We start from the raw sequence: 15,756 nt of genomic DNA on the forward strand, positions 1-15,756 counted from the left end.
CACATTAAATTTAGCCAGCATTCATCTATAGCCGCCTTTAAAAGAATTGACACAAATAAGGATGACATGTCAAATAGTCTGATTTGGCACAAGTTAGTTGGTGAAGTAGACAAGTAGGCAGCTTAAGAAGACAAGTATGAAGCTTAAGCATACAAGTAGGCAGCTAAAGCATGCAACCAAGTAGCTCAAGCATACAAACAACCAGCTCAAGCAAGTAACTAAGTAGTTCAAGCAGCTAACCCATTAGCTCAACCACACAGCCAAGGAACTGAAGTCAGAAGCACACAATCAAGCTGCTCATTCCAATTTTATATTACTTTGATCAATCTTTTTAAGATTTAGATGATTCTGATCATCAACCATTGACATCAATGACCACATATTCAAATTGGGTAACGTTGAGGGGGAGATTATTGGTAAGAATCCAGCATATCCCCTTGGGATTCATGAGTTGGTTTAACAACCTCCTCTGAGATGCCTAATTTTGGCCATGAAGGATCAGTTTGGAACCCAGTGCATGACATCAAGACTTAATGGCAAGAACTATTGCCTAGAGGAGAAGATTAATCATCTAAACAATTCGACAAGGTCACAGTTTAAAGAGCAATAGAGTGCTGTCTGCTGAGAAAACGTCAATAAATTTGACATGGACCGATCACTCTTTTAAGTACCAGAGAAATTAAATTTGTGTATATTTCATTCAGCAATTAGCATAACTTTGGCCAGCCTGGGTTTTGAGGCATGTGTTCGGCACATTTATTTCCTGACTTTAGAAGTTCTGTTTTTTTGGATATATAATTCCATATTTTATTTACAATTGACATACATTTACATCTATTTTATTTACCAGAGTCTAAATATATAAGTATCCAAATTCTGTGACAGAAAACTATAGAAGATAAGATAATAAAATTGCAGCAGGAGAGGGAGAATATCAGAGCTGAGACTGACCGGTTGAAGCCACAACTTGAAAAGGTACAAATCTGCAATACTTTAGTCTGAGCTTTGAATGCCTCAAACATTAGCAACATGTGGTTCCCTCATGCAACCTTTTCTGGGATCATGCAGTTGAAAGAACTTATTTCAAGCAGAAGCAAGAACATGCTGAAGATTGAGAACAGAATCAATGAGATAGTGGACAGAATCTACAAAGATTTCAGTCAGTCAGTGGGTGTGGCAAATATTCGTGAGTATGAGGAAAACCAATTAAGGGAAGCACAAGAAATTTCTGCGCGACAGCTTGAGCTGCGGAATCAGATGGCAAAACTGAAGTATCAGTATGTATTTTGATGTCCTAATATTTATCCTTATTCTTTTTGTTGAGACACTCTTTCTCCTGAGACACATTTACATGTAAATCATAGCCTGTGATGTTACAACATTATAGGAATTTTGAATGAATTTCAGTTATTAAATCAGCTTTTTTAATTCCTAGCATTGGAAATGTCCTTGATTGATGGCTAATTCTTGCAAGCTTGACTTTCTGTCACCATATCTTATGGGTGCCATGCGGACTGGAAAGTTGATTGAAATTAACTCATCCAATCTCTCTAACTCATTTACGTGAAGTCTGGAAAAACACACTTTGTGAAGGCCATTTTTAAGCGCATGGTTGTGGGATGCATATATAACACCATTCAATTTGGTCTGTTAACACCATATATAAGTATCTCTGTCAAGTGTTGTTTATGTTAGTATAGTGTGGTTTCTAAATTGCTAGTATTGCAACAATTTATGGAAATAATTGCATCATCTGGTAACAAACATAGAAATTGTTTGTTTTGGAATCTTTCAATACAAGATCTCACTGATTGCATGTTTCCATTTCTGTCAAAGTGCAAGGGAGCCCTCCAAGATTAGAGACTTGTTACTGAATCATTATTTTTAACAATCCAATTTCTCATCTCACAAAGGGCAGGGAGTCCTCCAAGATTAGAGTGTTAATGCCATTAGCTCATTCTTATGATTGATGGATGATTTTCCATTAATGCTACTAATTTTAACTCAAGAAAGGTAGAGAAAAACAGATCCTTCGTAGGATTTGAGAGAATTTTGCTGTAAAAAGTGTTCTTTCAATGGCTTAAAGTGTCTTTTCAGAGCCTGGAATGGGCCACTCAGCCAATTCATTAAAGGTTGTTATCATATATTTAGTTTCCCTTTTCCTTGGATCTTTGTTTCCCACACCTGAGTGTGCTTTCCCCATATCTTTATTCAGCTTTGAAAGTGTTATTTTTGTCTCATTAGGTCAAATGTTAAATCCATTCTTCATGCTTGTGAGACCTGAGCTTTTTATCTTATTGCGCATTTGATACTTTTGTATTTGTAGTCTTGCAAATGGACTCACCCATTTTAGATACCAACCGCAGAGATCCTATGCTGCAGTTATATTCAAACTCTAATCTATAATCTTGAGATCTAAAATTGAAATCTATGTGTATTTATAATTGTATCAAGGCTCAATGATAATTTCTCTTTTGAATTCAAGAGAAATATATGTGCATATGCAAGTACTAAATAAACTATCACCCTTATTAATATTGTCAAATGGTTGTGTTTCAAAAAAGAATGGTATAATTTGATATATCGCTTAATTAATAGTTTGTCTCTTGGCTCATTAAAGGTATGGTATGCCTGTGAATCTCAATAATGTAAAAATTGGGTAGCAAAGAATGACAAAGATTATAACAAATAACTAACAATTTACAAGAGGGACAACTTCTTTTTCATATTGAACGACGCTTTGAAAAAGGTGCAAATAGACAAGAAGTGACATGCACACATCATAGGTCTGAATGGCAGTTTGAAACTGGCGACATGGGGGATTTGTTTATCAAAACTTCTATAGAGAGTCAATTTTGAAGGGAGCCAGCAAATGCTTTAGTAAGGTACTATGACATGTGAGCACAATCACAACAGTTGTACACAAAGAAACAATGTCAACGTTCAAGAATGTAGGTGCTTCTTCACACGTTGCAGCTCCAGTTTTCGACAAGTCAGACCTCTGACCAGCTCATCACCTCTTTCTTCACATCCGTGTCCCCTTGCCCTAGGACAAAGCAGTTGCTCGATCCTTCCTCTGGACACACCAAATCTATGAAGGCCTCGTAGGGGACCCACTCGGCATCATCACCCTACCTCTAGTGGCTCCCTAAGATGTTTTGGGGCTCACCCTTGCCCTGGGCCTTATCCATTGGTTCTAGATTACTTTTCATCCATAAGGAGTATTTAGTCTTTCCTTGTTTGTTTCTGCTTCTTTTGCTTCTTTCTTTTTCTTTTTACGGACATCTTTTGGTGCCCCCACCATTGGTTGTTGCCTTGTACGCTTTCAATCCCTTAGACCCTTGTGGTCTCTTGTTGGACATCAATAAATTTATCTTATCTTATTTTGTAGCAGGACAATTTCTTGTGTATGTTGAATTGGTTATTTTGCAACCATTGTATAATACGTTGTTATTAGAATTTGCAGCCTCATGTTTACTCATACCTCACTTATCCTCATATCAATGTGCATAAATGGGAAAAAGGTACAGAAAAATCAAGAATACAAGCCTTTTAAGAAATTATAATCAAACTTGGAACAAATTTAAACGAGGGAATTGCATGTGAAAGTCGCCACAACAAAATAAAGTTCATCAGAAAAGAAAAATATATATGTAAATATATAAAATAAGATTAAATAAGACATGAGATGCTTAAAGAGTTACTTTAGAGAGAAAGCAAGTTTACTTTTAACGAGGGTTGACTCAGCACACCAAAAGTATAAGAAGAATTCAGTTACTTGGCATTTAACCGGGTGATTAAAATCTGCCACTGAATTCAGAGTTAGGACATAAATTGGATAGCAGGAAGTCGAAGGAGTATTAGTTTGGATTCATCAGCATGATGATGCTAGGTACATGAACCATTTTGAGCCTTGCTTTTCACTTCTTATAACATAAAAAATGCTTGTTTTTCCACACAATGTATAGTTAATAAAGATAGTGTTTATGGTTCTTCTTTTCTTCTCTTATTGTTATGGTAATAATATTTTGAAAACTTGACAAAAACTTGCAGCCCATAATTTTAACATTGTACTTAGGACCATACAAATTTGATAAGTAGGACATATTTGTCCACAACTAGATCCAATGAGTGCTAAGCTTTCTAATGAATGGTCTATAAGGCACACCACTTGTTGAAGGTTTTGCAAACGTGGTTGCAAGCAAAGTAGGTTTAACCATGGAGGAAACTCCATATTTAAGCATGCTGGAGCTGGAGTAGTACTGGGATAGGTGACCTCCTGGGAAGTTCTAGTGCTTCACCTCTGTGAGCATCACCTAGATGCAACGAGTGCTAAGTGTTACATTTATCCTCATGAGAGATGGATTCATGTAAATTACTACCCACAAAACATGAGTCAATGAGTTTGACTCAAAAACTACATAGTTAAATCTTGATAAGATAAGATAAGATAATGATATTATGTCCAACAGGAGACCATCAAAGGGTCTAAGGGATTAGAAGATACAACGGGGAAGAAAAACAACCTAGTAGGAGCACCAAATGATGTCTAAGAAAGAGTGAACAAGAAAGAAAAGGAAGGGACAGCAACAGACGAGAAGACTAAATGTCCTTTCTCGGTAAAAAGAAATCCAACACCAAAGGATTAGGCCTAGGGTGACTAGGGGTACAAGCCCGTCTTTGAGAAACACTGGAGGTAGGGTGCTGTTGTTGGGCGAATCCATGATGAGGTCTAACAAATCTAGTGTGCCCAGAGATAGTTGTAGGAAGCAGCCGCTTCATGTCCCTAAAGGGGGGCATAGGCGGGAAAGAAGCAGCGATGAGCTGATCTGAGACGTGGCTGTGAGGAAACATGTGTTGTAAAGTGAGGTCACAAAGCTGTGAAGTCTCTCGGAGGTATAGCGCTAAACATTGCTGGTCGGAATAACTGAAAATGATCGAAAGGGATCTGTAGTCTCTGAATAAACAGTGTAACTTGCCTCTGATCTCATTATATACGGGGCACCAGGAGATGAAATGGATCTAAGTCTTTGTCTCAGACAAAGTGTGAAGGCGGGAAATCCGTTTGTCTTTGGTCAAATGGTGATTCGTATGACACCGAAGCTGGTGGGAACCGACTCTGAAAGACCCTTGGGAGATGCAGAGGGCGTGACTACAACGTCAACTCAAGTAGAAGGGATGTACAATAATCTCGTCATGGGTCTCCAGAAAGTGCTCTAAGTTGAAGGCCATCCGTGACAGAGATCCCCAGGAGGGTTAATCCAGGTCATGGTGATCTACTGTCTGTATATTGCAAGTCTGATGTGCCCTTTCAACTCTTGCCGCAAGGGGAGATGGGCGGAGCATCCAGCGAGAACTAGTAAGGCGAGAGATGATCAATATCAATCCTGTTAGAGCTTAGTAAGGTAGTGGCCTTGGTATACCAGCAACGATCCCTAGTCCTCAAATTAGAGCTACCAATATCAACTGAGGAGCAGTATGCGACGTAGGAGTATCTGTGGCGACCATCCGTGGAGTCCCCAAAGCCCCTGAGGCGGTGAACGAATTATATCAAATTGAAGATGGTGCTAAGCCTGAAAGGGTGAGCCTCGAACTTGGCCAAGATAATGCTGTGTGGAATATATAGATGACATCTGATAATCCGATGAAGGAGAAGGGTCTAAACCTGCTTGACCGAGGCCCAATCCGAATCAAGGAGAGGTCCCCAAACCACGAAGCCATATAAAATAGTTGGTCTAACCAATGAGTCCAAGAGTGATAACTTGGACTCAGTATCCTGAAAGTGATGTCGGAAGCACTGTCTCTCCAGAAGGGTTGGGGAACCCATCCCCTTGGCAACCCTGGGCTAGTGGGTGGGCCTCAGGCTAAAGTGGGGACTAGAGAACTTGACCTTGAGATAAGTGTATTAAGAGACAATCTCGATTGCTTGACCCAAGAAGCTAAAGTGAACGTTCGAGATCTTTAGACAATTGAAAACCAAAACCTGAGTCTTGTTTAGGTTCATAACAAGATGATGTCGGTGAGAGAAAGAGGCCAACCCATTAATAAGCCTTTGGAGCCCCTCCAAAGAGGAGGCTAAAAGAACCACATCATCAACAGAGATGAGAATTGAGATCAAAGCTTGGTGTAAGTAATGACCATCCTCAGAAAGTGAAGCCTCATTGAGGAAGGCCTTGAGCTCATCAATATAGATACCGAATAAAGTGGGGGAGGGAGGGCAGTTGTTGCTTCACCCCAACGGTGCTTTGAATCAGAGTGGAGAAACCCTTAGGAGTCCTAAATTTGGCAACCACTGTCTCATAAAGTCTCATAATTGTTGTCAGAATATCTGAAATACTAATGTCTTTGAGCCTTTGGAAAAGGCTGCCCCGAGGAACGAAGTCAAAGGCCTTATAGAAGTCTACGAAACTATAGTAGACTTTCTCAGCATGATGTTGAGCCTCCTCAATGATAGCCTGTAGTGTCAATGTGTGATCCATAGTCTAGAAGTCAGTGTCGAACCTAGCTTGCCCTTTAGCACAACATTTTCTCCTGCCGAGTTGTTTGGAAATGATAGTGTTCAAGACTGTGGCATAAAGCTTGGCAAAGGTATGCCCAATCATAATGGTTCTGTAATTGTTGGGGTCTGAAACCAACTCGGACTTGTAGATCGGATAAATCACATGTCTCGACCATGAATCAGAGAACCTAGTGTAAGCACTCTGTTGCAGAGCATTGGAAGAAAGGAGCATAGAATTAGGGTACCGAGTTTAAAAAGCTCTGCCTAAAATCCTTCTTCATTGGCAGCTCAGTTGCATCTCATAAATCTGATAGCCTCGCACACGGTGGATGGAGTAAAAAGATAGCAATGGGGTAGGGTGAATGGTAGATGGATATGGATAGAATCAAGAAAGGATGAAGCTTGGGAGGAATCCGAAAAGTAGTGAGGGGGAGAAGTCGTTTGAGGTGGAGGGTGAAGAGGTAGCAATCACACTCAAAGAAGTAGAAAGTGGTGCGGGGGCTCAAGAGTAAGGGCGAGGGACAGAGCAGGGAGGGTGAAGGCTACGGGCAAAGCAGATAACGAGGTTAAGGATGGAGTGGTTGGCCAAAGGGAGGCTGATGATGGTGAAGCGACTAATCGAGGGGATAAAAGAGGCTGGCGTAAGATCGTAGTCAACCACCACTCGCACCCCCATAGTGGGGCCAACAAGTGAAGAGCTTAGAACTTGGGAAGTAGGGGAGGACATTCAAGATCAACAAATCAGAAGACAGAGTTGGAGGAGATGATGACCATAACATGAAAGAGGCCTAAGGCAGCGTTGAGAGTGGCGCTGAAAGCCCATAGTGATAGGATCTGCCTCCCGAGTACAAGTCAAGTCTGAAATGCGGTCATGGAGAGAAGTTTGAAGATCTCTAGTCCATGCATTGAAGTCATCCAGAATGATGTCACCGAAGCTCAAAAACTTGGAGATGCACTCATACAAATTGGAGAAGGGATCTCCATCCGTCGGACTAGGTATGTCATATGGAGAAGTGGTCGGCGGGAAATAACAAACTGCTAGAAAGATGTCTCTAAGACGGTGACCAGTATGGCTGATTTGGATCCACACAAATCTAACTGAGGTGTCTGAGTGAACCATTGCTGAAGCACTAATGAGGTCGTCTCTTATCAAACAAGCCATACCACTAGAACCACGGACACCACCAGATGCCCGAACCTCCTCTCTGCAAACAGGTAGCCACTTATATCTAGAAAACTCAGGGAGAGGGTGGACCAGACTCTCATGAGTCTCTGTGACAACCAAAATATCCGCTGAACCACTGCATCCAAAAATAGACTAGGTAATGACTAGAGAGTGCCATTACCATCTTAGCAGTTGACAGGAAGAGAGCTGGAGGAAGGTTCTCTTCTATGCGACTGTTGATGAGATCGTCATTTGGCTAGAGGAGCCAATCTCTGTTCCCATCCGCTAGGAGGGGAACCTTGAATAATAGCTTTGAGGTTTCGGATTGTTGCCCACTTCCAAGCTCATTTCGCCTCTACAACCAAACCCCTAGAGTGTCTCAGCTCGGCAACCTGAGCTCTAGTAAGGTCCTCGTCCTAAAAGATCTTCAAAGGAAGAGGGAATAGCTTTCTCTTCATTCTAAGAGCTCGTAACCTGTTAGAAAGTGAGAGGAACTGTAGAAGAAGGGTATCGTTTGGTCACACTCAACACCTGACTAAAGTGATATCTGAGATGCCTAGCTGTCATAGGATCAGTGGTGAAACTAGGGAGGCCCCAAGCTGTGAGTTTAAGTTCACGTGTACCTCTCCAATGCTCCTCGGTAACATTGGAGATAGGAATATCATAATACCTTGCAAATTCTTAGAAAAAGAAAAGAAATTACTTAAATAGATAAAGTAAGATTAACTAAGGCACGAGACACTCAAAATTTTAGAGAGAAAGAAAGTCTATTTTGGTATAGTATTTTTCCTTAAGCAGAATTGACTCAACAAACCAAAAATATAAGCATAAGTTGGTTACTTGGCATTTCACCAGGAAACGAAAAGCTGCTGTTGAATTCATAAACATACAGGAAAATACTGTTTTTGTTATTTCAATTCAAATAGATAGATAATCTCTGTTATATGATGTGGTGCATTCCAAAACAAATCATATGATTCATGGGCAGCACCACTGGGTGCAAATTTAGTCCTTTGCGGCGAGGAGTACCTTCATGTAGGATGCACTTTCCTTAATTTAATCAGTATTGATTAACTCTGGATAAGTCTTTTTAATCACTTGATAGTCAATTCAAATAGATACTTTGTCAAGCTGTGCAATTGTAGCATCTAAATCAGCACATCCAGGACTTAGATATTAATTATTTTGTCATGTCCTCGTTATATTTTATCATCTTACATGACACAAAATGAAGGTTGGCATAACCATAGATAAAATCTATTCTTTTCTTGATCCCAAATGGTTGCGCCTGATCAAGTGGATGTAGCTTATTCAGCTGAAGATCTTACAACCTATTAAATTTGCATACAACATTCAATGTTTTATTTTCTAAATCCAAAGCATAAATTATAAAATTATTACTTTCGTTATAATAGCATTGAAAGGAAGAAGAGAAAACTAATTTTTTTATAGTATATGTATAATGTAGTATCCCACCCCAATATTCTCCCAAATTTTCCCTCACAAATATTTAGAAATATAACAAAGAATTCTTGTAACTTTCAGATTTAAACCAACAAATAAAACCTCAGGAAAATAAATGATTTTTACTCCACTTTTCAGCAATACACATAAATAACCAGCAGCAATATAATTCCCCAATGAATATTGCAATCAAAGTGCTCAGCAGAATAATGTTCAGCTCCAATCGTAAATACAGACATCACAGTCAGATTGGAGAATACAAGTAAAGTGTAAACACAAGTGGGACACTTGATATGGTGTCTCCACGGTCAATTGGTTTTCGTCCACCGTCTTCCAGCTGGAGGGTTTCCGTCCTTGAGTTGGCTGAAGCTGAGCTTCCAATACTTCAAGAGAAGAATTTTGAATCCAAAACCAATTTTCAAGCTTCCAATTTTATAGTATATCTATAATGTAGTATCCCACCCCAATATTCTCCCAATTTTTCCCTCACAAATATTCAGAAATATAACAAAGAATTCTTGCAACTTTCAGATTTAAACCAACAAATAAAACCTCAGGAAAATAAATGATTTTTAACTTTTCAGCAATACACATAAATAACCAGCAGCAATATAATTTCCCAATGAATATTGCAATCAAATTGCTCAGCAGAATAAAGTTCAGCTCCAATCATAAATACAGACATGACAGTCAGATTGGAGAATACAAGTAGAGTATAAACACAAGTTGGACACTTGATATGGTGTCTCCACGGACATTGGGTTTTCATCCACTGTCTTCCGGCTGGAGGGTTTCTATCCTCGAGTTGGCTGAAGCTGAGCTTCCAATTCTTCTTGAGAAGAAATCTGAATCCAAAACCAATATTCAAGCATGAAGATAATGAGCCTCTAAAGGTCCTTTTGTAGTCATCTCTGTGTCTCTTCGTTTTCCTTTGCTTGACTCTTCATATTTCTCATGTCGTATTCCACTTTTAAGTTAATGCCTCCTCTTAATAATAAAGTGGCATAATAAATAAACTATTAAATCTTTTGGCATTAAAAGAAATATCCCGTTGAACTTAGAAAACCATGTATAATAACTTGCCAGAAAGCTCTAGGCAAAACGCTCAAAGTCCAATACTACAAAAACAGAAATATGGACCCCTGCTGACTTACTGTAAATAGTAAATATATAGAAACCCCCGCTGTATCAACTCCAATTGGCCTGAAAATGAAAATGCCTAGGCCAAATCTTGAATTGATCCTTTTAAGTCTTGGTTAGCCCATGGGACCATGGTGTGGAAGGCAAATAACACATCAGAAAATAGTGGCTAGTAAAAGTGGACATTGCAGTATAATAGCATTGAATAAAAGAAGAAAATAAATAAATAAAAAGATGCATTCTTTGGATGGGATTTTCTTTGCACGAAGTGGTAGGAAAATAGAGTCTTGACCATGAAGATACAATCAACCATTACCATTCTTCTTATATTTGTCTTCAATAGTAGAGACATCATGTTTGTTTGAAGACATCAATGCACTTGCTCAAGAAAATGCTTCGAATAGCTTCATGCCAAATTATGTTTCTAAATGTATGCTTGTAGCAAGTAGCAACCTCCACATCTCTATATGGTGGCACCCTCCTCAGCAATTAAATTCTCTCTTTGCTATAGTACTCTGGTGACAAAACGAGTTCTAAGAGATGTAAAGGGGTCGTCTTGCGTAATGTCCCCTTTTATGGCTAACTTGAAAAGCTGAGACAATTACCAAATTTCAACTTCTTACTCTGTCAAATAATCACAATTAAAGCCAAGTAAACATGTCACATACAATATCATTTGTTATTTCTGATATTTATGTATGAACATGTCTAAAATTGATATAAAATGGATAACAATGTTTGATACATGCTGATTATATACTCTATGAAAGTTATTGCTGTCATGTCCCCTCCTTAGTTGGACTATCAAGGTCATGAGAGTTAGCCAATCATGGGAGTCTCGTAGGCTAGCAGGGTTGAACAGAGACTCACATAGGTTATTCAATGGTTGGACAGGCCATTTCAGGTAGTTTTGGGCCAGATTGGAGCAGTGCCTTTATTTTAGGAGGTTTCCCTAAAATTTAGGAGGATGTGGCAGCTTCCAGATATGTGGCTTCTCGAGACCAATCCATGGTTTTAGTTTCAGGACGAATGGGCGAGTTCCCTAGTTTTTAGGAGCATCCCTAGATTTTAGGGGTGGGACTGCCAGTTGACCCATCTTTTTCGGTGTCAATCACAGAGAGGTGACACGGTCAGTTTTATGATTATCTGGTTGATTTGGGCTTTTGGAGGAATAAAGGGAAATATTTTAATATTTGCTCAGTTGATTATTAAATAAATTATAATAAGGCTATATTTAGAGTCATTTTGGAGTAATAAGGGAATAATTTAATAATTTGGGCTTGTATACCTATGTGTGATAGCTTGTTGGAAAGGTTGTGAATTATTATAACTTATTTTCTCTACCAGGAGGTTATTTGATACATTGAGTTATGACAATTTAATAAAGTAACATTTTTCCAAGGCTGGATGCCATTTAAATGGGAAATGTTATTTTAATTAAAGTGCAAAGTGGGAAATTCCCTTTTAGGGTTCAAATTTCTTTGGAGAGGGGATATAAGGAGAAGCAACCCTATTTTCTGAGCATTTTTTGAACATTACACTTTTGAAATTTGCCATTGCTCTGGTGGAGTGAATTGGAGGTCTGGGACCCAAACCCTAGGACTGGAATTGCTGGGACGTAACCCAGCAAAGATTGATTGTTGCATTTGTTCGATTGGGCACTCATATTGTTAGAGGTAGAGATCGATTTTATCATTGTCTGCAGATTTAGTTTGGTAGAGAGGATTTCAGCTGGACGGCCAGCTCATTTCACCTTTTGCGTGCCTCTGTAGCAGCTCACGTGAGTGCTCTTGGAGGCGTCATTCATCTTGTAGCTAACGCCATTGTTGAGTATTGCTGGGAAGAGTTTATAGACAACAAATTGTATCATCTTGTTTACGACTGCTAATCTTCTTTAAGTTGGCATTAATTCAGATTGTTGAAGGCATCAAACTAATGCAAGGATCCATTGTTGAATTTAAGGATAATTAGATTGTTTGCCTGTATGGGTATGTACTGTTTCAGGATTAAAGTACTATTAAACTGCTATCATTTTGCTTATTGTTCTAGCTGGAATTTGTTTACTGTTTTTTATGCAATTATGTAATGACCCGTACTCAAAGGTCACTAAAAACTACTAACTTTGAACTATGCAATTACGTCAGACACTTGGCATGTAGTCTGAACTGTGCAATGTAACATACTGAATATGTGCTAAGCAATTTCATCAAACACTTGGCAAGCAATCAACTACACTGCTGAGATATAAAATGCTGAAAGAAATATTTGTTAAATTATAATTCCACCCTACTCCATGATACCCAAACAGTGCCTATATATATATATATATATATATATATATATATATATATATATATATATATATACGCATTCAATTAAGATGTTGCTGCTCTTACAATCAATTACAACTTCAGATTACCAGTAATTTATGGTCTTCTACTAAATTAACAGTGCACTGTCATGACTGATTACAAAGGATTAAACATGCTTTTTGTGTCACTATCCAAGATATACCAATGTCCTATGCAGCTGGGTACAAACAGAGACAAAATTCATGGTCTTTATTGTCACATGAACAACAATAGACATTTAGAAATGCATCTCGCATATACAGCAGTGACTTTATCCATTAAACTCTTATATACAACATATATTCAGATAATTGTAATTAAAAGAAGAACCTGGGAATGATGCAACAATGTTGTCTATATGCTGAAGATACAGTGATCAGGCTGCAAGCTTAATCTGTCCCAAAGCCAGCAACTGTATGGTTTGCAAGTACAGCCGTACTTGTACGGCCCTGTTTGATTTTAGTATAAATTGTTTCCTTCTCCAAATGGTGCTAAATCAAACATAGTCTGAATTGCCGAGGTCTTAGGCATGCAAAGAAATTGGCAACTTGAATTTCAAACCAGGTATGATGAATTTATGACTCCAAATATGCTCCAAATCTGATCTTTGAAAATGACCAGTTCTGCATCAGATTTGTGCATAAATATTGTGCCAAACTTTACAAAACCCTTCTAACAAATATGATGCAATCTTTTCACCAAAATGACTCTAGAGATGTTCACTTTCAACCCTAGTCTGAAAACTCAATGAAGCTCAACTTGAAATGCTTTTTCGAATTGCTTTTTCGGATCTGCTTTTTCGTATCTGCTTTTTCGAGCTGCTTTTTCGGACTTGCTTTTTCAGACTGCTTTTTTGATTCTGCGCTTTTCTACTTGCTTTTTTTTTTCAAATTTGCTTTTTCGCTTTGCTTTTTTGGCCTGCTTTTTTGTCGGTTCTGCTTTTTTCGAAGAAATCAAACCCTCAGGTAGTCTGAGTATACAAATTAAGCTCAACTTGAAATGGCTGAATACCACTTCCAAAGTGCAACCCTTCAGAAGGTCTTTCACTTCCTCAGTTATGCAATCTCTTGAGAGGTATCATTCTCAAAGATTATGCTGAATATTTGCAGACCTGGATGGTGCCACAAATGCTCAAAGAGAATGTAGTTGAATTATCAAATCCCGTCCATGCAAATGAGAGGCCAAGCCCTCTATTTATTCACTTTTCTAAGAAGTTACTAAGAACTTCTAGAAGCATCCATTATAAAAATTCATTATAATGCACTTTTATAATTCAATAACTTTATAAAATAAAAAGTGCAACTCAACTTAAAATTATAACATGTGGGCCGTGTATAAAAAAGTAATGATAAAATAATATCTCCAAGAGCATAATAAGCCATCCAATCCTCAAATAAATGCCAGAATGACCCTCTCATCACAACCACCAGTCTATGAGAGTTCGTGATAGACTAATTCGGCACGCAAAATGATGTCAACCAAAACGTGGACATTACAAATTATTTGTATTTCCAAAAGACCAAAAATAAAAAGGTGAATACTAGAGAAAAATAACAAAAACATCGGAATTTGGCACTTATCCGGACAAGTGTTTAGACACAGGTCAAAGATAAGTTCTTCAAACAAGACAATGATTTGCCTTGAGACCGGTTTGGGATATTTCAATTGCTTTATCACTTGTCAGTTTGGGATCTTTCAATTTCTTTATCACCTCTAGTAATAAAAAATTAATGCTATGTGTGATATGCGATATGCTTGTGGAAATGATATGTATTGCTTTTGGCAATTGGATGGCTATGTCTAATACATCAATCTGACTATGCAATGTGTACATATTGTTTAACTGCACTATGTTGCTGTTTCTGATTTGTCTTTATAATCTTGCACCTTCAAGGATGAATGCTATGTGTGAATACTGCTTTAACTGCACTATGTTGTTTTTGATTTGTCTTTATAAGCTTGCAACTTCAAGGATGGATGCTATATCTGATATACACCTTAAAAGCCTGCAGTGTCTCCAATTATCGGTTATAGTGATTTTATTGCTGTGTCTGATGACTCTGGTCTGAACATATGCAATATGATGGCTGTGTCTGATTTACAATCTTTCAAATGTACGTCACCAATTTGCCAAGAGGCAATTCTCTCAAGAAGAACATATCTAATACTGGTTAATGTATAAAAGAAGAAATGGTCGATGATGTTAAACGATGTATTGAGAATGCCTTTTAACACTTTGCTGATGTGCTTGCCCTTTCATCATAACCTTCTCCTTCATTCGTACCTTTCCTAATCAATTCAGAATGAATACTCATTATCGCGCCATTCAATAATCCAACTCATTAGTGTTTGTTAAATAATAAAATTGATTATGCTTGCTGTTTATTGACAAGAATCTCCTATACCTCATCCAATTATCACTCAACATAATTATTTTTTGGTAAATATTGTGCTTCCTTGAAGGATAGATAGTCTTTAGTTGATATTATGATCAGTAATTTTTGTCCATATGCTTGTCGAATATTAGCTGTTTAACTTGACATCTGCCAATTAATTGATGTCCAACCTCCATTTGCAATCACAGCTATATATGACATTTTACGAATATCACTTATCTTCATCTCTATTTGTTCATGTTGGGTATGCAGTGATGCTATCCACTTCTTTATGATTGTTAATGCATAGTTGGTTGTACTCCTCTCAGGATCAACACAGATGCAGTTCCATTTAGCAGTCATACATATCCTCTTATGTATTTGGCATCTTTGTGATACTGGAAAGGCAGGATCGAACTCATGATTCCTGTACTCATCTATATTAATTTGGATGTACATGGAGGGTTTGTGTGATTATATTACAACATCCTCAAGATTTTATCAGTGTGCTGGTTTTTAATGGTCTCAATCATTGTTACTTCTTCCTAACACCAATCTAGTAATCACAGAGTTTACTCTCTTAATCATATTCTTGGGCTATCGTTCTTGTCAACTTTTCGTACATGATCGATTTCCAAATGGCTGAATGTGTTGCTAGGTGTGAGGACCATGTGTTGATATATGTTACTTCAGTGGTCATTGTGCCAATCATTGGTGGATCATCACATAGTTGTACTTGTGATTGTATACTATGCTTATATG

The 15,756-nt window shown here is 38.1% G+C and overlaps 1 protein-coding gene across 1 annotated transcript in view; it reads left to right on the top strand.

Annotated features, from left to right (window-relative positions):
- The window catches only part of TTN8 (Structural maintenance of chromosomes (SMC) family protein), a 188,954-nt gene that overhangs the window by 138,698 nt on the left and 34,500 nt on the right, over nucleotides 1-15,756 (top strand). The window contains exons 11-12 of the mRNA XM_089800051.1: nucleotides 886-975; nucleotides 1,069-1,277. Coding sequence (XP_089656177.1) covers nucleotides 886-975; nucleotides 1,069-1,277 — 299 coding nt within the window. The remainder of the gene's footprint in view (nucleotides 1-885; nucleotides 976-1,068; nucleotides 1,278-15,756) is intronic.

The sequence above is a fragment of the Cupressus sempervirens genome, chromosome 9 (assembly GCF_028749045.1).
Source record: "Cupressus sempervirens isolate cs-2001-9-10 chromosome 9, ASM2874904v1, whole genome shotgun sequence".
In the NCBI taxonomy this organism is placed as follows: domain Eukaryota; kingdom Viridiplantae; phylum Streptophyta; class Pinopsida; order Cupressales; family Cupressaceae; genus Cupressus; species Cupressus sempervirens.